Below are 24417 nucleotides of genomic sequence, written 5' to 3'. Positions count from 1 at the left end.
AAACAACGGCTAAACAACATTTGAATATCGCCTCTGTGAATCCACACAGAGTCAAAAAAAGAACAAAGTTGTGACGAACCAAAGCAGAACGTGTTCGTCTTCTTAAATTAAGAGATGGATCAGATAATGATGCATGTGGTGCCGAGCTGGGAGACCTCCTGTTTCAGTTACTGACAGTTGAAGACTTAATCAACTTTAAAAAAAAAAAAAAAAAAAAAACTTTCAACGTGAAAAATAGCCTCTTTATCTCCATGAACCCACCCACTGTTACCACACGGTGGATTTGCGCATCGTAGGTGCTCAGTAAGACAAATTGTGATCCATGATTGCTTCATACTGTACGACAGTGAGCGTGTTTAGTCATGGGACATTTAGCAAACACAAAGAGCAGCTGGAGGGAAAAACTCAAACTGATTTATGACTCAGTTGAGGAAAAAAAATAAATAGTTCAGCCTGAACTGTACTTTCCCTGCTTACACTGCAAAATGATATTAACTAAATACATATTAAACTCCCAACGCACAATACAGGCCCACATACGAACACGGATGTGGAACAAGGAAATGTTCTTCTCAGCTACTTTCAACAGAATCTAGATGCTGTGAGATAAAACAATAAACCCCAACTGTTTGTTGAGTGTAAATAATAACAAACAGGAAAGAGAACAATAATTATTAATATCATAGTAAAGGAAGACCATCTAGACAGCATCTTTAACTCATTAAACATTTTGGAATGCATTCATCCCTGTGTTAACATGCAATACCATGATGTGCAATTAATGATATAATTGGCACCAACCTGGATCATTTATTTTACAAAAAGGTGATGTCTGATGATGTCAGACTCTGAGGAGACGCTATCATGACCCAACAGAGCTCAGGCTGTTCTTGGTAATTATAGTTGTAAAACCTACAGACTCTTTTTAACACGTTTTATCAACAGTCACGTTTTCCGATGCTTTCATAATTGTGTTTTAATATCCAAGCCTGCCAATGAAACAGCATAATAGTTACTGCACAGTCAGTTAGTTGAGAAATTCTGTCTAGGACTGAGAACAAAAGCACTGAAAAGCACGTTGTATAGTGTCACGACAGCCATTTGTGCCATTGTGTTCCAGGTTTAGGTCATTTTAATGTAGAGTATCTGACAAATAGTTATCTTTTCAGTGTGTCCTCATTAATCAACGCCTGGAAAGATGATGGGTAGTGAAAATATTTAAAGTAACTTACTTGATACCCGTTCGCTATTGTAGCATTCAACCACTTCCAAGCTAACGTTCTAATCTGATTAGCTAACGTCCAGTAAATAAATGTGTCGACGATATGTGTTGATGTTCTGAAATTAACTTAATGTCTTTTCTCTTGGATCATATGACACTATCAAATGGTAATGTTAGCATCTGTTGTTGTTTAACAGAAGCTAAAACCATACTCACACGGCGGCCATCTTCCTCTATCTTCATGCTCAGCGTGGGCAGCTCAAATGCTGAGAAAATGCTACTGTTTTCTAGACTGCATACAAATTTAGGTAATCTGACATTTGTATCTTTTCCCTGTTTCCTAAATGGTCGGCAGCTGAAAGGATAATGGATTGTGAAAATCTGGGGGGACATCAGGCGACATTTCAAGGTGAAATAGCATATTCAATAACCCATTAGCTAGCATTAGCATGTAACCACATCCTAGCTCACATTACCGTTTGATTTTATACAGTGCATTTCACTAAATAGATGTGTCAGCAATGTTTGTTGATCTTTTTAAAATAAATCTTCTTCTATCGTATATAACCCTTTGACTAATGTTAGCATTCAGCCAAATCCTAGCTTACATTAGCGTGACCGTTTGATCACATACTGTGCCTTTCACTTCACTTTCATCAATACATGTGTCCACGATGTGTGTTGATATTTTTTTCTGTTGTATCTTCTGTTGTATCATCCTGTAAGCTAGGAAGTGATTGAATGCTAACACTAGCTGTTATTTAAGAGACACTCACATGGCGGCCATTTCCCTCTGTTGTCACGCCCAACGCCCCACGCTAAAATGCTAGGATAATGCTACTGTCATAAATGTGGTGAATCTGACACGTTATCATTTTACCTCACCCAGATCAATCAGCAACCGAAATGATGAGGGAAAGTGGAAATCTGGAGGAACACGGGCCATATTTAAGTAAAAGAACATGTATAACTCCTTAGCTAATGTTAGCATTCAACTACTTCCTAGCTAACATTACCATCTGACTAGCCTACCTTCAGTGTGTGTCACTCCCCACTTAAATTAATGTGTCCAACATGTAAGTTAATATTTTAAAATTCATTTAAACTTTTTCTATCGTACTTTGTAACACATGTAAAATAGTAATGTCTGTTAGGATGTGGTTCATTGCTAACATTACCCATTCTCTAACAGAAGATAATGGGTGCATGACGATGTCCATATGTCTGTAGCCTTGAAACAGAAGATCCTAGATGGTGTCAAACAACATTTTGGTGGAGTGTAGTGGTTAGTAAATAAGTATTATTTTCTTAAAGTCTTGTACCTGTAAACAGTTGTCAAGTATTTTACTTGAATAATTCCAGATCCTACAAATAAAACACATGATCATCAACAAATAATTGTTTTTTTTGTCAAGAGTCGGATGAAAGTTCAATACGACTCTTATGTCTGTAAGCAAATAAGGAGCTACAGCCGGTTAGCTTAGCTTTGTGCAGAGACTGTAAACAGGCGCAGACACTGGTCTGGTGGAATTTTGTAATAAATGTTGCCAGGGTTAGTAATTAAAGTATAACTCTTTAGTTGTGTCTCTCCAAGTTGATTCTGTGCCACAGCCATAAAAACCCTTAACCACACTGTTGTGAGGTCATAAAACAGTCGTAATATTTTTTGACAGTGATTTACAATGATTGTCTGAAGTGATGAAGTCCCGCTGATAATACTCATGTGTCTTTCTACAGGGTCACATAACAACGGGTAATAGAAATAGATGAGATTGAATATTTAATGCAGATAGGCTTGAAATGTGACATAAATATCATAAAATAAACCCACTGATAAGTGTTTACATGCAACTCTCATCTCCCTGCTGATGATCATGAAATGTATCTGCAGCTAACAGCTATGAAGTTGTTCCCGCAATAAACTGATACCAAGTCTTTCCATCCACAATAAAACAAAGCAGTTGGTTGTCCCACGTTGGCAGGAACAGGTGACGTTCCTGGAAAGGAAAACAATATGAAAGAAGTGACTCTAAACCACGAGTTTCTAATCTGATTGAGGGTTTTGTTGAACTTATGCAACATCTTGTTGCATCGTAGAGATCTTTATCACTTTTAATTAAAGCTTTCTTTGTTTTTACACCTGTGTGTATGTTTGCTTTGGCCACTTGTTAGCCTCAAAGTTGTAATGACAACACTGACATACCAAAAAATTTGAAAGCAGCTGCTTATTTACACATCCAACAGTTACCAGGCAAAATTATCATTAATTTGGCGTTGTGTTAGAGTCCCCCTGATCAATCTAAGTCCAGTTGTCTCTCACTTTTTGCTCCGTTTTTAGTCTCCTCCACCTCACAGTATTCCCTACAGCCCAGTCCTCTGACCACGCTTCTACGAAAAGTGTCACATTACAAGTTTACAAACTGAAGTCTGGACATCTCCAACTGTGTTTGTGGTGACAAAGAGAGTTTTTTTAATCTACAACATGAGATTTTTTCCAACTCTAACCACATGTTTTTTGTGCCTAAACCTAATAAGATCATGAGAACAGCATTGTCACAAACATGAAGATGCAACATAAAGAGATATAAGGCTTCAGCATTTGTGGTTTGCAGCAACGTACATTTAGTTTTTGCAATTGGGATGCTTAAGCTGCTAAATCAGCACTATTTCTCGTACAAGTTTCAAGTGTAAAATAGGTTTTTAGCACATTTTTCACACACAAAAAAAGCTAAACATTGAGCTCGAACTCTGTATAATGCACCATGAAGCTCAGATCACGCATCACTCTGTCCTTAAAATGCTGACTATAACCGCTTTCAAAATCAAAAACGTGACAGTATTAATCTTTCAGGTGAAAAACCCTCACAACAACCCTCACTACACAGTCCTCGGGGCTGGACTGGCCTACTTTGGCTGGACTCACTGTTCTCTACACGTGTACCTTCTTGAAGCATGACTCACACTCTGTGTGCACCTTAACATAATATGCAAATTCTGAGGTTAGCATACAAGCAAGGGTACACTTGACTGCAAATGCATTCCAGTCAGGACATGCTGTGCCGTTCTTAGATGTCAGCAGTGATGGAGGAAGTACAACAGTATGGAAATACAAGTTGTTGCATTCATAGTTCTTCTTTAAGGGGGGGGGGAAACTGCAGGTGAATAATGTAAAATGTTTAAATTAACAGATATAACCATGAATCTTCCCCAGTTGATTACTTACATTGAGACAGTTATTTTTTCCATTACAAGTTTTCTGAAAATGTGTTTAAATTCATGCATTCTGAATTAAAAATACACCAATTTGCATGAATTTGCCAGAGCAGAAATCTAATCATTGAATAAAGTGAGGTATGAAATTCTCCTTTCATTTTGTTGATTAGAGCAGGCATGTCCAAACTATTCCACAAAGGGCTGTGTGGCTGCCGGTTTTTGATCCAACCAGTCAAGAGCACACAGTTTGACCAATCAACTTTCTGAAGACTGAGACCAGTTGATGAAATGAGTCAGGTCTGATGTGCTGCTGCTTGGTTGAAAAGAAAACCTGCAGCCACGTCGGCCCTTTGTGGAATAGTGTGGACATGCCTGAATTAGAGGTTTTTATTAGTTTTTTTCTGCTGAGGACATTTTGAGTATCTATTTGCAAATGGTAAATGGACCGTGCTTGTAAAGAGCCTTTCCCATCTTTACAACCACTAAGAGCGCTTTACAACACAAGTCACCCATTCACACACACACACACACACACACACACACACACACACACACACAGGTGACAGAGGATACCATGCAAGAACCACCGGCAGCAATTTGGGATTCAGTATCTTGCCCAGGCTTCGACATGTAGACTGCAGGGGCCTGGAAACGAAACAACAACCTTCCAAATATTGGGCGACAGCTCAACCTCCTGAACCACGGCCGCCCCTTAAAGGAACAGTTCACCCAAAGATGAGAATTCCGCCGTTATCTACTCAGCCTCATGTCGATGGACAGTCTGGTGACATTTTTGTATCAGAAACTGCAATATGACCAATCCTGTTCAATCAAATAAACTGTTGAATACAAAATACAACAAAGTATAGAGTAAAGAGATAGTAAGCTGCATTAAAGTTATACTAAAGCACTGCACTTGAGTAAATGTCACACATGACAGGATGACTTGAACCTTTACGGTTTGTGTTAACATCTCGTGCTACATCATGTGATAGAGTCGTGAAATCACTAAAGGTCAGAGGTCGCGTCCTGTGATGCCTCAGCAGTGTGAAAGGCAACATAAAGAAGTCGCGGCCACACATTTGACGCCCACATCCTCTTTTAGAACTTGTTAAATGCTGCTTCTTGTGTAACCTTACACAGTCTGACGCGAAGAAAAAACGTGATCTGACAATTTTGTGGAAAGTCTCCAGTTGCTGTGTGCCGCGCAGTGTCAGAATACTGGAAAACATCAGCTACACCCACAAAACAGAGTTCCCAGCACTTGGAAAAATAAGCAGTTCACCAGATTACAGATGTGTGGTAATGACTCCTCCTGCTGGACTAAATGCAACAGGGCTTTTGAGCGTTCTAGGTTCAGTTCTAGTGAAGAACTGTGTGAAGTTAACTGTAAAACTTTTTAACGATTCCCAACAACATTCAAAGATATTCTTCTATAAAGTTGAACTTAATCATTGTCATTATTTTAACTGCTGTTTCTCCATGTTTGGGGTAAACATTTATTTTTCTGAACATGTGTTTTTCCTTTTATCCGCTTATATTAACACCACTCTAAGAGTTAGAGTACAGTTCAAGATATGGATCAGAGCCTTGAAATTCGATAAAAGGCAGTGGGTCTTCAGCCTTGATTTAAAAGAGGTGATAGTTGGAGCAGACCTGCGGTTTTCTGGGGGTTTATTCCAGATATGTAGCGCAAACGCTGTTTCTCCATGCTTAGTTCTGTCTATAGGGAGTTAAAGCAGACCTGCACCTGACGACCTGAGTGGACTGGATGGTAGCAGAATCATTCAGTGCTTTACAAAACAGCAGCAGGATTTTGAAATCTCTTCTGGAGTGACGTGATCGACTTTTTTTTGGTCCTTATTAGGACTCAAGAAGCAGCAGTCTCATGGATTTTTTTTATAGAGTCCTTTATAGGTATCATTACAGTATTGTAGTCAATTGAAGTTAAATGCTGAAACATGTCAAAAATAAAATAAAATAAATAACTTGGGCAAAGTATGGCCAGTTTGTTTATTCATAAAGACAGAAATCATCATACTCAAAGAAAAATGAAAAAACATGAGCAAAATATCACGATAAGTTTTAAAAATTTAGTGTATCTCTATGTCTCTGGAAAGCTTTTTATAGAAATTACAGAAGAAATACAAAAATGAGAACGATGATGCCGAAAAACTTCATTACCCAGAAGTCAAACGGACCTTGCGCATGCGCGGTATGAGTCTCATGACGTTGATTTTGTTGTCTTAACCCAGTTACTGTAGTGAGCTACAGCAGCTCTGCCTCGCCTGTGACAGCTCGCCGATACATGCTGCAGTTATGTAGCGGACAGAAGACGGACTTTACCCCGCTGTGACCGGCCAACGTCAGCTAATGTCACGGTCCTCTGTCGGCGTGTGAAACGACCGCGTCTGTCAGCCAGCCAGCTAGCTAACTAATTAGCTAGCTAGCCGCACGCTAGCAGACAAGCTGGTGTGAGTTTGCAATGTGCTGCTGTTTGTTTTCCTCTCTGTCGTCTCGGCCGGCTATATAACGCAGCTGCCAGGCGGCTAACCCAGCTAGCTACCTGTTGTGTGGGGAGGGAAGCAGAAAAAAAAAAACGACAAAAAACTACACCACATCTTTTTTCCCCCCCCACATATGCTGTTGGTGCTATCAGGTGTCCGGCTAAAAGATGTGGCAGAGTGTCGGACTCACACTGCTGGTCATTGTGGCCACACTGGTCTGTGCGCTGCTCTTCATGCTGTTTGGTGAGTTTACAGGGAATAACCTTCATACACTTACATAACTCAGTGACCGATTAAGTCTTTGTGTGGCTGCTGTAGCTGTTATCATCGGATTGTGAATCAACAAGGCCGATGTCACTTTATTAAACTGCTAGCTAACAAAGATGCTGTTATGTTTACTTGCTTAAAACTCAGCGCTCCTGTGGGAGTAGCTCAGCAGTTCAGCCTAAAAATGTCCAGCTATTCCTTTTCATAAAGTTGCTTTGTAAGGCGGGTCAGAGTGTACTGAATGTCTCTGACCGGCAAGTTTCGATTACAGTGAGCAGTTTCTATATTTACCAGTCACAGAGGAGGAGTCTGGCAGATGTCCGAACACAAACATGGCTGCTCCTTATCTGATCCTCAGATCTGCAGGTGTTGTTCAGTCCAGACACCCTCCTCCTCTGACCACACACTGGGAGTCTAACCTGGGCACACCTGAGCCAGAGAAGCAGGTGTATGTAATGTCAGAGCAGGACTGGAACAGTCAGTGCCGATGAAATGTTATCTAGATGGATTGATTAATCACTTGGTCTATACAGTGTCAGAAAGTAGTGATAATACATGTTGTTGTACTCATCATATACTGTTTATATACTGTTTTTCCTAGTGTAGTTTCTAATCTATATATTTTTTACTTTTTATTATATTTGCTCCTGATGTCAGCTTTTACTCTTTCACGGTTTTAAAGCGATTGTCCTTCTGGATCAATAGAGTTCTTCCTAAGCTTATATTATCTTATCAAAGTCAGAAGGGATGTATTTAAATAGCTTGTTCTGTCTTTCCAAACACATAAGATATTCAGTTTTAAATGGAATTTGCATAAATTTAAAGGGGCACTATGTAGTTTCACTGAAGAAATTCAAACTCAAAATATTTATTGGATAATAATACAAAAAATATTTCTTTTTTTTCCATAAGTGGATAAACAAGCTGTTCTGAGAGGAAAATAAGTTCTCCAGAACTCTGTTTGAAGCTAGAAAAGGTGGCAGGGTCCGCCACATATAAACAAAGTTAAACAGTATGAAATTATGTCGTCCTTTAAGGTCAGTTTGTTTATTATGTTTATTCAGTCAAGAAAATGAAGACTCTTGAAAATGAAGATCTTTTGTCTTCTGATAAAAAAAAATATGTTTGATCTGATCAGTAGTCGCTTGAATTTTGATACAAAGAATTTCGTTTTTACTGCAAATCATTATTGGCCCTAAATATCCGTTATCAGTCTCCCTAATTTCTAATAAATTTTATTGGCCCTAACCCCTAATTTAAATACTCAAATGTTGTTTCACATCATACAGATTGTGTAAGGTTCTGTCAGTTCTGTCTACCATCCATGTTTGGATTGGGTTGAAAGGGTTTTTTATTGTGTAGTGGCTAGAAAATATTTTATCAGTCAGACAAGTGTTGGCATTAAGTTGTTAACTGACCCTCATACTTACCTTAATGTAATCAGACTGATGATTTATCATTCCTGTAAACATCTACTTTCTCTTCTTTCCTCCCTCAGGTTGGTATGTAGTGTGGCAGCTCTTCCTGTCCAAATTCAAGTTCCTGCGTGAACTCGTCGGGGACGCCAGCACCCCGCAGGCCGAAACGCAGCCGTCCGAAACGAAGAGCGAGCGCACAGCTAGCGCCCCGACGCGAAATCGGCCCAGGACGGCACGCCAAAGAGTCGCCTCTCCGGAGAGCACTTCATAGAAAATCACCCAGACAGCCACTGTGCACCCAACGCTCTGCTCACAGTGACCGCTCATCAGAAATGTTTCCCACTGACCTTCTTCTCTACACTACACAAGGACGCTCAGTCAGCCCTCCTCTTCATCAGGACACTTTAAACTGACCAGGCAGATCTCCTGGTTTCAAAGGGAAAAGCCATTTATGTACATTGATGTCCATTTCTGTATGTCATCTGTTCATATGTTTTAATTATGTACAGTCATGTGTACTGAGTCTGAGGCTGCTTCCTGCCACCTGCTGTGGAGTGCGACGCTGCTCCATCACACACACACACACACACACACAGATGTTTTAATCCTCTCACACGTGTTACAGTCTTGTGTTTTTAACTGAAGTGAGTCCCGCGTTGAACTGAGGTGGAGGATAAATGTTAAAAATGACCTCGTCGACATCATTTCAAGATAAAAACTGAAAAACAGACGACTTGTACAGCTGACTTGTATGTTCCTTAAAAAAGTGCAATGAAAGGATCGTTCACGCTGTCATGTTGATGTTTCCTGCACAGTATACTCTTTGTATTACAGACGACCATCCAGTAGAAGAAGAAAATGCCCCCAGAGCCTCCCGGGCAGATAACGAATGACACGGCTTCATTCCAGTTGTGTAAAAAAACAAACAAAATATCAATGTGACCTTTTTCTTCTTGCAACTTCTCCTTCACCCTTTTGTTTTTTTTAACTATAGATTTATACTTGAAGAGTGAGGAGAAGGTGTCGAGGACTGTTGGTGTTCAGAAGCAGCTCCGTGTGTTATTAGCTGATCTGGAGGAGCGTCTGAACCGTCTCCCGTTCCCTGTGCCTCTTGTCTGTACCAGTGCCTGTCGAGATGGCATCCACTGTTTGTACCGCGACCTCCTTTTGTATGGCTGACAAGTAGCTCGGTTACCATTACAGAGCAAATCAAAGCTGACCAGGGCCTAGTCGATATTTATGTGATAATATTCTCCCTCCAGGTAAAACTCATGTAACTCTTGCACCTTTTTATCAGCTTTTATTTTTCCTTCCTTCTTCTTCAGTGGAGCACCAGCTTCAAATAAATAATGCCATACGTATGTCGAGCACTGTTTGTTTGTGAAGAAAAATAAATGATTGGTGGCTCACCGTTCCATTATATGTAGGATATAAATTACAAGCATTATACAACATACAAAATACATCATTTGCTAACTTGTTCTTTACGCGCACATGGAAAGAACCATGTATCAACCTTTTGGAGATGCAGTCAGAACATTTTCTTTGGGTTTTCAGAATGTAAGTCAGACAAACTAAAACATTTGATGATGTTCCACTGTACTGTGTCTGTAGAAGAGTTTAATAGCCACTTAAAGTAAATGATCAAAAACATGATCAACAGATTTATTGGTAAAATAATTCTTGTAAACAAGTAAACAAATATTTGCTTGATGGGAGTGGGAAACATTTTGGATTCATAACGATAAGGATTAAAACAAATACAATAAAATAGAAATAATTATGTCACACACCCTCCACATATTAATATATGACATTAGTAGTCAACAAATTAAATATGATGAATAATTAGAGGGTAAGATAAAACTGTACTGATCCTTGGGGATGGTTTTCACAAGCTACCAGCTGTATATAAAGTCAATCAAATGAGCCCAATATGAACCAGCTGCAACATTAAAGTAATGTACAAATGAATACATTAATAACTGTTATCCAATTATAATATTCATTAGGGCAATAAATCAGTATTAAATCGTTATGTTGATATGAGGCTCAGCTTGTGGATATTGTTTTATCGTATCGTCTTTTAGAGGTTTTACAAGTTCACATTTCTGACGATTATTCATCTAAAATCTTATTGTGTTAATCACTACGATACTGTCACAATATTCACATCAATCTGTTCAGTCAAAAAATGTTGGTATTCTTATTTTGTTGTCCTAAAGACTTCATTGTATTATTTTAAATCAAAAGCTCACTGCCTTACTGTTTATTATTACTGCAATTACATACTGTTTTACTTATGTTTATATGTGGCGGACCCTGCCACCTTTCTAGCTTCAAACAGTGATCTGGATCGTTACCGTCCTCTGAGAGCAGCTCGTTTATTCAGTTGTGGGAAAGATACTTTGAGTGAGTTTGTTTTATTACCTCATTAATGTAAATATGAATCCATGAGGCTCGCAGGTGTTCCAGTAGCTTCTACCGACCTGTCGTCCTGGACTCTGACCACTAGGTGTCACTGTGGCACTGACAGAAAACAGCACCCAGTCAAACTGCAGCCTCACAGCCTGAAGGAACACCAGCGTCACATTTGAGCAGGATGGCACATGTTTTCTCTCTTTATTTTACCTCAGTATGTGTTGAATCCATGTGGACAAAGAATACAACTCTCTCACCTGCGTCTTTTATGTCTCACGACTTAACTGAGAATGAAATAAAACTATTTTGGAGCGGTGTGCATCGACCTTTAAAAGGCCCTCAGGTCAGAGGACAATAAATAAATGTCTTCATAATCGTTTATTTGCTCGGTTTCCATCAGTCAAGGGGTCGTGAGGTTTCTGATGCTGCGAGACGAACACTGCAGCTGTTTTGTTTCTGAGTTGGAGCTCACAAACAGGACCAGATGCTAAAACACAAAAATAAAATACTAAAAATAAAAACACAACGCAAAAACACATGGTGAACTCTCTGCGTCTCCTTTAAGCTCCAAAGGGCTGGTTTCACATTGTTGCGGTGAATTAACGTCCCAGAACTCCACGCACTGAATTAATCTACTGTATGTATAATCTAATTTTGAATAGCTTTAAAACTCCATTTCAGTCGTTGGCGAGGCGAAATCCATTTCAGCCACAAGGGTCATTAGCTTATTCCTAAAGTGCTCGAACGTACTGCAGAGCAACGATGCAGAGATTGTGACTGTGGCCAGAAAAAAACGGGCTTTTAACAGGCAGAACCCTCGAGCAGAACCAGACTTCCAGACCAAACCACCCCTGTAACAAAACATTTGAGAAGAGACATGACTACAGATAGATTTTATGGCCTAGCCCCTGTTAGAAATTAACAAATTACCATCCAATATGAACTTTTTCACTGAATTTAGTGCTTCTTCTTGTCACTGAGTATTTCCACACTGTGGTGTTGTGGCTTTAACTTCACTGAAATTTATGAGTACTTCTTTTACAGCTAAATCTAATAATAATAAAAAAAAGCTAAGGCAAGAAATATTTAAAGTGCAGTAATTGATACATTTCACTGTGGTATGACTCAAATGTTGAGCATCCACACATCCAGAATATCCTGCATCCATCATCGACTGGAAACAGATGCAGAAAATTAAGAAACCACCCTTTACAGTAAATTATCTTTGAGGCGAACCTTCTCTCATAGATTTATTCATGCTAATGATGCCACCTCTCCCTCAGATCTGGCTCAGTGCGTTCCCTGCCTGCAGCTGGGGCCCTTTTTTCGAGCGAAGGAGGCCCTGCTGAGCTACGAAGCTGTAATTTCAGAGCCTGCAAATACTTTACAGGAAATGATTGTGGTAAGCCAAGGAAATGACATAGACTCTCCAGTACTCTCTGTATTTTCAGTGAGAACCACACTTTGCTATCTGCTCCTACCGTTGGCTGCGTCGCCTCTCCAATGACCTTTTTGCTGTTTGTTCGCTCAGACAGGTGAGCAGCAGACTCTTGATTACCGCTGCTCCAAAGTTTCCATCTCAGCAGTCCAACACCTGTTTGCTGTTTCTCAGCCTTGACTAGACAGTGTCTCATCGGGCAGCGTGGAGACGACTGCTCCAGGGGATTGAACAAAATGCAGCTTCAGCTCTCCGTCTCTGCAGCACCTTGCGTAGGCCTAGCAGTGCAATTGTGGTAAACCAGAGACAGCCATTTATGAGATGTTTGGCATGCCGCCCCTGGTGACACACACACAGAAGCTTCTGCTAATGTTGCGAGCAGGACTGTGTGTTCTGGCCCGAGTGGATTTATTAGAGCTGCCAGGACTAAAATAACTCATTGATTCACCAATCTCTCCCCAGGTCACAACCATTAATCAGCCAAAAGCTATTTTCTCACTTGTTTTGGAGGACAAGATGTCCTGACGTGCCATTATTACTGCCCCAGAAAGGCAAAATAACAGAAATCCAGGGAGCTAAAGTGAAAGCTGACTATGACACAGCCATGGCCGGCCTTGGCTAAAATTAGACGGAGGCTACACAATGATTTTCCCTTGCTAGCTGTAACGAGAAAAGTATTGATTTAATGAACCAACACAAACATACTCAACACAACAAAACAGCCATGATGAGGGAACAAATCAGCTATTCCTACTTCATTTAACTAGCAGGCTAAACAGCCGCAACTTGACTCGAGAATTTATTACAGCTTCCAGGATGACAATAATTCAAGGACAAACATAATCAACTGAGATATTGTTCTCACTTGTTGCGCCACAAGATGTCCTGAAAGGCCACAGTTACTGCCCCAAACAGCTAAACAAAGCAAGCTAGCTGGTAAGATGGCCAACATTAGTTTTAGCTAATGTTAAATTTACTTTATTTATATCTCCACAAAACATCTTATGTTATTCAAAATATAAATGACAGACCAACATCCTGGTTATTTAGGTTACTGAACATGAAGCAGTGGGAAAATTCCAACCATGAACACAGCTAATCTGCCGCTAACAGCAACTAGCTTAGCAGAGAAGTAGCAGTAACCACCATCTTGGCCTCTGACTCAAGTGCAGGAAGTCTGTTCTGCTCTGAGTGGATTCAGTAGCTTCCAGGGCTACTATAACTCAATCACAAACATTTTCCTCACTAGTTTAGAGCTGAAATATGTCCACGGTTGCCATTATTACTGCACCATCACGAAAACTACAGCTAAACAAAGCAAGCTAGCTGTATCAAGTGAAAGCTAGCTGGTGGGCTACGACTAGTTGTAGCTAATGCTAAATTTACTTATTTTCTCCCCAAATGCTAGATCTTATATGTAATTAAAACATCAATGATGGACCAACATCTTAGTCATTCAGCAAGTTATTCAACATAAATGAGGCAGCTAATCTGCTGCTAACATGAAGTAGTTGTACTGCCATCTTAGCCTTTGACTGCAGCGGAATTCATTTAAATTTGATTAATCTACATCTAAAGAAAAACACTTGGAAACTGCATTTTCCTCTTATTCCATGTAGATTAGTTTGGGCCTACACAGCTGTATGGCAACATTAGTGTGTTGGTTGGTCTGGAATTAAATCCCACCAGCTGTTTGATGTATTGCTATTAAATTCCTTGCAGACATTGATGGCTCCCACAAGATCAATCCTAATGACTTTGGTAATTCCTAGAGTATTTCCTCTAGAGTTACCATGAGGTTGACACTCGTGGTTTTTCAGGGAAATGTCTTGATAACTAATGGATGGTTTCGGTTTGCCATGAATACCCTCAAGATGAACTGCATCTTTGTCGATCGCAGTCATGCAAACCCAACGGTGGTAACCTTCATATTTTCATGCAACTAATCTGGGTTACCTTTTATTTTTTGGCATTATCAGTGAAAATACACATTCAGATAATTTGCATAGTGGCATTTTGTTTCATGTAACATTCAGTTTTATTAGCATTTCTGCAGTTATTAAGCCATTGTTGCCAACACTTAACTTTTTCATTAACTTGAGTTCTTTCATTAACATGCAATAATTTAAGTTTTCTTTGTGTTAGCAGTTCTCTGTGGGGTCGCCGCTGAAACATCTGGCAGGCAAAAGGTTTTCTTCTTCTTTGTTTTCTTCTTCTTCGTTTTCTTCTTCTTCTTCTTCTTCTTCTTGATGTTTTAAGGCAGCTTCTAGCAGCTTCAGGCTTGTTTAATTAGGCTGATTGCCAGCTTGGACTGTACCATGTTCCACATGTAGCCGGGGGCCGGAAGCGGTGTTCTAGTTTCGAGTTCCCCCATTATGGTTTACTTAAAAAACTATTCTTATAATATTCTTTTATTATTTTCCTTTAGTTAATGTTAGGAAGCATTACCAACATATATCGGGTTTCTGTTAGAACTTATTTAAATGTTTATATCCTGTTCATCCCCTTATATCTCGAAATGGCCCGATCAGCCGCTATATATATGTTCCTAACCATGTTTTGAGCCCAGTGCTGTTGTGTTGACTGTGTTTTTGAGCTCAGTTAGTCTCCAGACAAATTATTTCTTTTCCCACTTGTTTTTTTTTTCATTTGCTGGATCCTTACATGACACTGAAGCTCTGTAGATGAAGCCCATGAGTTGCAGTTAAAAGATCCAGAAGAACATTTGAGCGTTAGAGTTCATTGATGATCTTGGAAATAATGTTATGATGGGGTAAGAAAAAGTAAGAATTCTCAACTGAATGTCCACTTATTTAGCTTTGTTTCAATTTATTTTACCAGTTTGACATTAAACTCCTTTAGCTGATGAAGACCATGGAATACAGTTGAAAGTTTAGGGAAAACTAAACCACCACTTTATATTTGAGTGTTTTTACCAGAAAAAGAAACATTCAAGGTACACTTACCAGATTTATTTTATTATTTTTTTTTTTTTCTGGAGCTTGTCATGGCACTAAAACACTGTGGATGAAGAACATGAGATGCAGTTAAAAGCTCTGGGAAAAACAGTTTGACAATCGCTTCCTCGTTAGTGGTTTTTAAGTGATAATTAGCATGCTGCTAACATGCTAATCTAAGATGGCGGTACACATGAGGTCTGTTCATGTTCAGTGTCAACATATTAGCATGGTAACAGTAGCCTCGCTCAAAGCACCACTGCCATCACGTATTAGAGCGTCTGATGGATTTCTTTTTGTATATAATCATCTTTAAAAAGGCATTAAATCAGCGCATTACATCCCTCCATCATCCTGAACACTTTAAAACCCTTTTTCTCATCCTCTGGCTTCTCGCAGGGAAGATTACAATGCCGAAGACAGATTTGTAAGACGGACCTGACATCCTCCTGATTTACTGTGTCTGTCTGCACTTTGGGTTAAATGGGAACCCCTTTTCAAAGTCACTGCAAATTCCTCCCTTTCTCTTCTCCTCTCCCCGGAGAGCTCAGAGAGGAATGCACTGAATAATAAAAACACTCGGATTGCTTGTAAGTGCCAGCCTGCGTGAGCTTGGGGGATTTTTAATGAGATTTTTTTTCTGATTGGGAGCTGAAGGAGGGGGCCGGTGGGCCTGAAGTCTCGCTGTGGTCGCCGGGCAAAACAGAGATGTGTTCTTCTTCTTCTTCCTCTTCTTCTTCTTCTTCTTCTTCTTCCCGCCAATCTGAAAAACTCATCCTGCAGTTTTCTGTTCGACCTAATGTTCCCAGCAGATTCCTGCAGAGGACCTGCTGTTGTTCTGTACATTTCATCAATTCACTACACTTCAGACCAGAGAAAATGCGTTGCAGCTGACCGGGTTGCTCTCAAAACACTGCTTTTTCTCATGGTGCAGAGAACATATACGTAGCGGCATTATTCTCTTTTGTGTCACGTCAAATGTTCCACATGCAGAGTGAAGAGATGTTTGGCGGCTCATCCAGCAGCTCTCGTCCTGCTTAGTGAAATCCTTTCAGCTCCCATCTTTCCCCGAGATTACAGAGGAGAAGTAACTCTGATCACATGTGACTGGAAGTCAAAAACATCCCTCAGGGATCCGCGAGGATGTGATCGAGTCTGACGTGACGGAGGCTCACCGCGGTGAGAGGGAAAACCAAAACCTGCTCTGATAGTTCAGCTGGTTTCTGCTAAGTCATGCTTCGGAGGAATCAGCTCCTTATGTAAGTTCAGCGTCTCGCCACTGACAGGACGATCGAGCAGAGCTTTTAAATGTGCTGCTGTCATTAATATTTCACAGTTAATGCTCAGCCTTGACTCTGAAGACCATGAGCTGCAGCTAAAAGCTCCAGAAAAACAGAGTGTCAGAGTTAATTATTGACCCCAGAAACTAAAGGTCTGCTTGTTTATTTAGTTTTTTCTTTCTTTGCCAGAGCCTGACCTTCAAACTGAGTAAACATGATCAAGGGTTAAAGTTAATTCTTGATCTTGAAACTAGTAGTTCTGAACTCCATGTTAATTTTTTTTTAAATTTCTTTTTTTTGCCAGAGCCTGACATGAAACTCCATGGGCGGATGAAGACCATGAATTGCAGTTGAAAGGTGAGGAAAACTAAGCACACGAACCATTTCTGTGAGCGTGAAAGAGACCAAAAAAACAAAAACCAAAAAGTATAAAAAGACGTGTGGACGAAAGCTTAGGAAAAACACTCAAGATGTTGTGTTGATGTTGTGCCTTCAGACTCATATTTATGACTTACAAGCGTAAAGTAAAGCTGAAAAAGTAATTTTCTTTAAAAAACAATATGGTCCACTTATTGGCTTTGACATTCCTCAGAGGTTGACATGGCAACCAAGCAAAGATCAACTGAAGAAGACCAGGAGATGTGAGTGAAAGCTCCATAAAAAACTATATACACGATTTATATTTCAATGTGAAGAATTACCTGTAGCTAGCAAACTCCATGCACTGATGAAAACAGTGAGCCACGGCTGAAAGAGAAAAAATTTAGTAAGGTGACCTTGAGTGATTTTTTTTTTCTTTCATTCTCAAATACATATGTGTGTGATTTGTTTTTCCAGAGCTTTCAACTGCATCTCTTGATCTTCATCAGTGACAAAAGTGTTCAAGCTGACGTGAAAATGTATTTTTTATTATTCTGTATTTAATTTGAGCATTAAACTGATCAATATTTATAGATTTAATGGCGTTGCCTTGTCGCTTTTGTCTGAAAAATATCACCATTAGCCTTAAAAGCTTTGAATTAGCCTAAGTGCTCCAGCTCTTCAAGGCCTTCCGACTGTAACAACACCTTCCTCCCTCTCTTCGCTTCCTCCTCTCATGGGAATTTCTCCTCTCCTGTAACGAATCCGATGCGTCAGAGAGATTAAACGACACAGTCACGTGGTTAAAGAACAATCCTTTACTTTGTGGAGAGCTCCACAGACACACACACACACACACGGACATTAAACATGATTTACAGGAGATTTACTGTCACACCCAGCAGTAAGACACATCCACGACGTTCTACAGGTAAAAACGGAAAAAAAACAAAAAAAAACCAAACAAACACGGGACTCATCTCATCATAAGGTGCTTCGTAATATGTGACAGGAATGTTAAGAAAAAAAAAAAAAACGTCTACATGATCCTACAGAGACACCAATACTGCATCTACATATATATTCATACCATAATATAAAACAATCTACACAAAATAGAGCAAATATTTACAGAACGGACTATTTACAACATCCAAAACAGGCTTAAAGATGAGGAGCAATATATATAAATGTATTGTAAATATATATATTTATGCTAGATTAATGTACACGTGGAGTCTATGGTGAAACGAACGGAGCGGCGGGTTTGAAAATCACAAGTTGGCCAGCTGCAGCAACTGTTCCTTGAACTGCTGCGCGTGGTGCGAGAGGTCAGTGACTCTGTCCACCATCTCCTGGATGGCAGCCGTGTTCGGGTAGTTCAGCGCGGCCGTTTTGGTCGCGGCCACCACCGTCTTTAACAAGTCACACAGCACGTTGCTGGAGTTCATCACCCTGTTGGCCACCTCGGGGGCCGAGGCCTGCCGGGACAGAGTGTCTCCGATGAAGACCAGTTTGTGGGCACTGAGGATGACGAACTTGCTGTGCGCCACGAAGATGCGGGGGGGCTGCCCGGCGCTGACGCAGCCGAAGAAGGCGTCCACGGCGCTGAGGAGCGTGACGAAGTGCTGCTCGCACTGCTCGGAGTAGAAGCCGAGCAGCTGGCGGTCCCGGGCGCAGACGGGGGTGGACGGGGAGAGGCAGGAGGACGAGTCCGGCGGGGAGGCCGAGGTCACGCCGGAGTGTTGGTGCGAGATCCACTGTGTGATGTCGTTCTCCACGGGTTTGATCACTTCCTGCTCCAGCTTCTTGAACTGATTGATCTGTGAAGGGCGACAAGATTCAGATTAGTTTCTCTGCTTGTTAATGATCTCTGTCTGATTATACAGAGATGATAAGATGAAGTTCAGCTCTGTGACGAACGCATCTGAGACTAAATTCTTTCTCTTACTGGAAATGGAACTAGAGCAGCAGACGGTGGTCGACTTGCAGATGATCTGACAGATGATCATTTAGTTGGTTAATCACTCGAGTCACTTCCAATCAAAAATGTCAAATATTAAGATCAGGAATAGGATCTGCTTCTTTATTTAAAAACACTGGTTGTTATTTGTTACAGGAGTTTAACCCAGGAGGGTGTGGCTCGCTCAGATTTAATTGACAGTGGTTGGGAAACAAACAGCTCCACAGCTGTCACTACATTTTGATTTAAATGATGATAACTGCTGACGGGAGCAGCTGAGCACCACCCACTTCAAATCAGCGAGACGAGCACAGACACATTTCTCTCATCAACCACCCGAAAATGTCAGCAGACGCTCTGTGTTCATGTAGGAGCTCAGCCCTGTTAGTAGGAAGCTTCTGATATCGCTGTTTGATTCTATTCTATACTCTGGCTTTGACGGACCGCGTGGCTCACAAAGTCTCTGCACCCACGAGGCCCAGAAAAGGTCACCTGCTCTGTTCTCACCTGTTCCTGTCCCAGCTGGACTTGACTCTGCTTAATGATGTTTTCTTTGTCCAGCAGCTCCTTCTGCTGACGTTCAAAGTCGTCTTTGCCCTGCAGAGGAAGACACAGGAAGGTGAGAGGCGGCATTCAGACGAGCTCAGGTTTGACCTTTTATACGTCTGCACGAGTCAAACTGTGATTTCAAATCTATATAATCTCTCTTGACTTTGACAGTTGTCGCTGGTTTAGGATGAAATTCTGTGCCAAAATTAAGAACTATGTATTTAAGAATCTGAGGTTTTAAGACAGGTCATGCATTAAAGGTGCAATGTGTAAGAACTGGCCTTCATATTCTAAACAAATGGAGGACGATGTATAACCAGAGCTGCTGTTAGCTTACAAGCTCAGTTAACGGGGACTAAAAGCAACAAGACTGCAAGATACTTTGCAACAATGTTCTATCAGGATACTTTGTTGCCTGGATCCCTGGATTTTTACCTGCAGGTGCACGTAATCGTAGTCCTCCATCCAGCTCTTCACACACTTCTCGCTGTTGTTCATGTTGTCTTTGTCCTGGCTGGAGGGCACAGGGAAGGGCTTGGTCTGCCCTCCGTAGTTGTCGTTGTCAGAGGAGGGGGAGGTGAGCGGGTGGATGATGTTCTCCTCGGGTGTGCTGCCGATGGAGAAGGACCCGTCCATGTGCGTCCGCCGGAACAGCAGCTCAGCGTTGCTGCCTATCGTGGAGGCCAGCTGCTTGGCGTCATCGGGAACAGTCCTGGAGACCATGACGAAGCGATCCAGATCGTCGGTCTTGTTGTGGTGCTTGCCTGAAGACACCAGAGCGTTCAGAGCCCAGCTGCAGTTCTCCAGGACCTGGTAGATTTGCAGGAGGATCTGCTGCGAGTCCTCCAGGCGTCCCAGCTGCCGCCTCAGCTTACTGTGCAGGCTGGAGTCTGACAGAGCCGTGGCGTTCGCCGCAGCTCCTCTACCGAACACGACAAAGTCCCCCAGAGCGGCCCGGACCCTGTCCAGCACTGTGCGCACGTCGTTAGCGTGGCGCTCCATGAAGGGAAAAGTCCTCCAGTGAGGGGAAGCTGCCATTGAGTGTAAAGCCCCGACTGAGGCGTCCACGGCCTGCTGCAGGCGGTACAACCTCTGCACGGCAGCGTCCACATCCAGAGCGAGGCGGCCCTCAGAGCTGGAGCCCGTGGAGGACGACGAGGTGGACATGCTGCTGCGTGTGCTGCCGGTGCTGGAGAACGACAGGCGGTTCACGCCGTCCGTCATGTCTGCTACTGCGCGAGCATCCTGAGCCGGGATGTCGTAGATGCCCTTGCTGTTGTCTCTGTCGGCGGGCGAGGTTCGGTGCTGCGGGGGCTGCATGCCCCGAGGGAAGTCGTACACGTCTCTCTGAGACCCCGCCCCTGAATGATGGGCGGGTGGAGGCACGTCGTAAATGCCTTCGTTGCCGTTGGTGTTCGGGTGTTGGTGATGGGCAGGAGGCTCCACACTGGGGGGGAAGTCATAGTGAGACTGAGGGCTCGCTGTGGGCTTGGTGAGGACAGGCGGAGGTACGTCGTAGATGCCTTCTTGTTTGTGTTTGAGAGGCTGCGGGAAGTCGTAGTTTCCCTCCTGGAGGGCGGGGTTGGTCCTGCAGGGAGGCACCGAGTAAACCTGTGGACAGATCAGAGATGAAGATTTAATGTTACATCACACTGCAAACAGAGAACTTTGTCTTCTGTCCCTCCTCAAAATAATAATAGAGGCACAAAAAGTTTCTTTATAATAATACTAATAAAAACTGTATCCTGAACACGAGGACACCACAAGATTCTTGTTCCCTGGCCAGACAATGTTACTAGTCAGCCACCACGACCAAACCCTTCAACGAAACCTCAGACTTGATTGTTAAATTGTTGATTGCACTGACAACATTTGAAGTGAATCTGATTAAAAGCTGAAAATGGAGCTTAAGTTTAAGTAAGATGAGTGCAAAGTGCCAAAAATTAGCACCCAATTCAAAATCACCTGTTCCCTGGAGGGTTCAGCTCACAGCCACAGCATGTTTGGGGGCGCTAGTGAGCCATCTTACTCCATCCATCATTAAATCCAAACACTTCCACCACTTTTTAATTTTGTTCAAGTTTCATGTATATTTGCGCATGATTAACCCAATAAAAATGCAGTTTTATTCTATTAAATTATATTTATTCTAAAGTATTTTTTAGAAACACTAAAACAGTAGAATTTAATGCTTTAGATGAGCGAATTTACTTTGTATACTGTGGAAAAGACATTTTCATAAAAAGCTCATCACATAATGAGCAGCCAAACATGTAATGGACTTTATCTTCAATTTCCCCAAAGCCAATCCTCAGATGGTGAAAAAAAAAAAAAAAATCAAATGTACAGCAAACAAAATGACTTCAGATGTCTAGAAGCTGCTTGATGATATGGATGTTTCAGTCGGCGTCTGGACTGAGAGGTTTTAAATACAAAGATGAGTCTCTCCATGTAACGAAAGCCGATTAAATGTACACATGCACGAGAAATCAGCGGGAAATTAGCTCCTCTAATCCCTCACCCTCATTAGGAAAGCCAGTTTTCTCATTACATGACATTTAAGAGCTTACTGGAAACAGCGGATTTGTAACCCAGAGGGTGTAGATGTAAACGGACTGCACATCGGCAGGTTTTACCGGATACTGTTTGCACAGCAGCGCTGCAGTTGCAGATTGAGGAAGTGAAAGAGCTTCTGGCTTGTGTACTATATTTAAAACCTCAAAGTTTCTTCCTCTCACAGACACAAGAGTAAAAAGAAAAAAAAAACAAAAAAAACCCCTCCTGCTGGCTTGACAGGGCCGAGTGTGTGTTCTGACGTACATGGCACGGAGCGCGATGGGAGCGCGGCGGGGTGAATAAAACGGTGGCCTGCGAGTGATTTCCATCAGCCTTGAAACGCACTCTTTACAGCTAGACAGGCCGAACCAAACTGTAATTAGGAGCGACGCAAATAACAGGTCCCGGCATATTTCAGGTTATTACAAACAAACTGGTGGCGCTCTGCCTGGTCGGCTCTGGTGAAATCTTAGAGGCTCTGGAAACAGAAGAGTTGTGTCCTTGACTGCAGAGTTCAGGCGCAGAGTCGTACTCACGGAGTTTTGGTTAAAGTCTCCTGGCAGGCAAAGGTTTCATTAAGCACCACCGCAGGAATGTCTTAAATATGACATTTGACGTATTATTCATTTATTACGGGCAATTAAGAGAAATACTAGGAACTGTGTCAATAAACGTTAAATAAAATGTTCTGGTCAGGAGCAGCCACCACTTCCTCAGTTTTTATTATCTGACTGAAATAAATGGAGTGTCTGACTGATGTGCCCTCTCATTGTGGCGGCAGATCGGCCGGTTGTTGACATTCTTTTCTTACCCCTTGTGAAGATGGAGGGATGTCGTAAACGCCTTGTGTCCGCGGGTCCATCTGAGGCGGGGGGACGTCGTACACTCCCTGGTTTCTGGCAGCGGGGAACATCTGACCGGGGGGAATATCGTACACCTGAAACACAAAACAAACACGATGATAAACACCAAATATGTAAAACTCATGTTTATGATCATGATGAACGATTAAATGTATTTGTATGTTTGATTTAAAGGTAAAAGAATAGGCCACGTTCAAACTACTAGAGGGCAGCATATCACCAAGATAACCTCCAACTGCTGCTAACTGTAGCTGCTGTTAGCTAGTTAGCTCAGTTAACAGTGCAGTTAGCGGTTTAATGTGAAAATACAGGCCGGGACTGACTTCAGAGGATATCTCTGCAGTAAAATACATAGACGTCTTTGATATAAAAGCAACATTAGTTCAAAATTATTTTATTCTGCACCCTCAAACTGCAGCCTTTTATTTTGTAGGAGCACTTCTAGTGTTAATAACTAGCTTTATACAATGAAGAGATGAAGTCCTGCCTCTTCCCTTTGTGCCACATGGGACCGTTTTTTTTTGGAAAACAAAAATGATAATGATAAGAGACAAATATAGCCTGTTTTAATTGTGCACATTTGATGTTTGTGAATTTAAAAGATATTTTTTCAAGTCCAGAAAGTCACAGTTTGTCTTAAAGTTTGTAAAATATCAGTGAACACCAACGTGGCTGTCAGCTCGACACAGGAAAGGGACTAGAAAACGTGAAATCACAGAAGAAAGTCTGTTCATATTTACAGGTAAAGCTACAAACATACAAAAGGAAAGTTGGTCAGTATTGTGATTAAGCTGATATATACGGTACCGGCTCTACAGGGTTTTGGTCTTCAGTTTCCTCAAGCTTAAATGTCCTGTAACCTCGTCCTACATGTCTTTATTCTGACATGTTTTGTGTTGCAATAAGAGGAAAGTCATGTATTACAGGCTTATATTTCGTCAGTCTTATGACAAATACCATATTTGTGATTCAAGTCATGATTCAAACAGGATCAAAAGATGAATTTGTCTCTCGCCTTTTGCTAGCATACATGTTTTTTTATGAACTAAGGTCCCATCTCAGTCCCCCAGAGGGAGCACAGCAGGGTTTACAGGCTTAAACCCGAGATGACGGGACAAAAATGTAACTGTCAGGGATCTTTTCTGAGAAAATTGGGTCACTGCACAGAACAGGATATGTGGCAGATTCAAATACAGAACAGAGTGAAGATAAAAAGACACAGCCCTGTGGTTGTGACCTCCTGCTGTGGTGACTGTAATGTTTCTGGTTTGCTCGAATGATCCATTTACTTTATTTCAGATGTCAACAGTAGCAGGTCGGAGCAAAATGTGATGTGACTCTAATTTTCATGACCAACATTTGATGTGAGTTGATTAAAAACAGAAAAAATAACTAGTTTTTAT

At 41.5% G+C, this 24417-nt stretch overlaps 2 protein-coding genes and 1 long non-coding RNA gene across 6 annotated transcripts in view; 2 read left to right on the top strand and 1 right to left on the bottom strand.

The window, feature by feature from the left end:
• The first annotated feature begins 6643 nt into the window (after positions 1-6643).
• smim13 (small integral membrane protein 13) lies at positions 6644-10042 on the top strand. Of its 2 annotated transcripts, none has more exons than XM_037092520.1 (3): positions 6644-6909; positions 7095-7185; positions 8708-10042. In XM_037092520.1, the coding sequence occupies exons 2-3, from the start codon at positions 7110-7112 to the stop codon at positions 8896-8898; spliced, it is 267 nt and encodes an 88-aa protein (XP_036948415.1). In that variant the 5' UTR covers positions 6644-6909; positions 7095-7109; the 3' UTR covers positions 8899-10042. The 2 variants fall into 2 exon arrangements, 1 of the variants encoding a protein (XP_036948415.1); XR_005074197.1 differs by having other exon boundaries at positions 6647-7185; positions 8708-9535; positions 9622-10042.
• Positions 10043-14964: 4922 nt separating this feature from the next.
• On the top strand, positions 14965-24406 carry LOC119016583. 2 transcript variants are annotated; one of them, XR_005074199.1, is made up of 4 exons: positions 14965-15259; positions 17028-17080; positions 19611-19693; positions 22974-24406. It is a non-coding gene; the product is annotated as an uncharacterized LOC119016583 (long non-coding RNA). The 2 variants fall into 2 exon arrangements; XR_005074198.1 differs by lacking the exons at positions 19611-19693; positions 22974-24406 and adding exons at positions 17316-17364; positions 17561-17666.
• Positions 18107-24417, bottom strand: part of nedd9 (neural precursor cell expressed, developmentally down-regulated 9) — a 36451-nt gene continuing 30140 nt past the window's right edge. For both annotated transcript variants that reach the window (XM_037092519.1, XM_037092518.1), the window contains exons 4-7: positions 22963-23088; positions 20031-21206; positions 19554-19643; positions 18107-18906 (exon numbers count right to left, since the gene is read on the bottom strand). In XM_037092519.1, coding sequence (XP_036948414.1) covers positions 18358-18906; positions 19554-19643; positions 20031-21206; positions 22963-23088 — 1941 coding nt within the window. In that variant the 3' untranslated portion in view covers positions 18107-18357. The remainder of the gene's footprint in view (positions 18907-19553; positions 19644-20030; positions 21207-22962; positions 23089-24417) is intronic.

Source organism: Acanthopagrus latus, chromosome 3, assembly GCF_904848185.1.
Source record: "Acanthopagrus latus isolate v.2019 chromosome 3, fAcaLat1.1, whole genome shotgun sequence".
NCBI classification, from domain to species: domain Eukaryota; kingdom Metazoa; phylum Chordata; class Actinopteri; order Spariformes; family Sparidae; genus Acanthopagrus; species Acanthopagrus latus.
The sequence above is the reverse complement of the archived record's forward strand: the minus strand, read 5'-3'. Positions and strand labels throughout refer to the sequence as shown.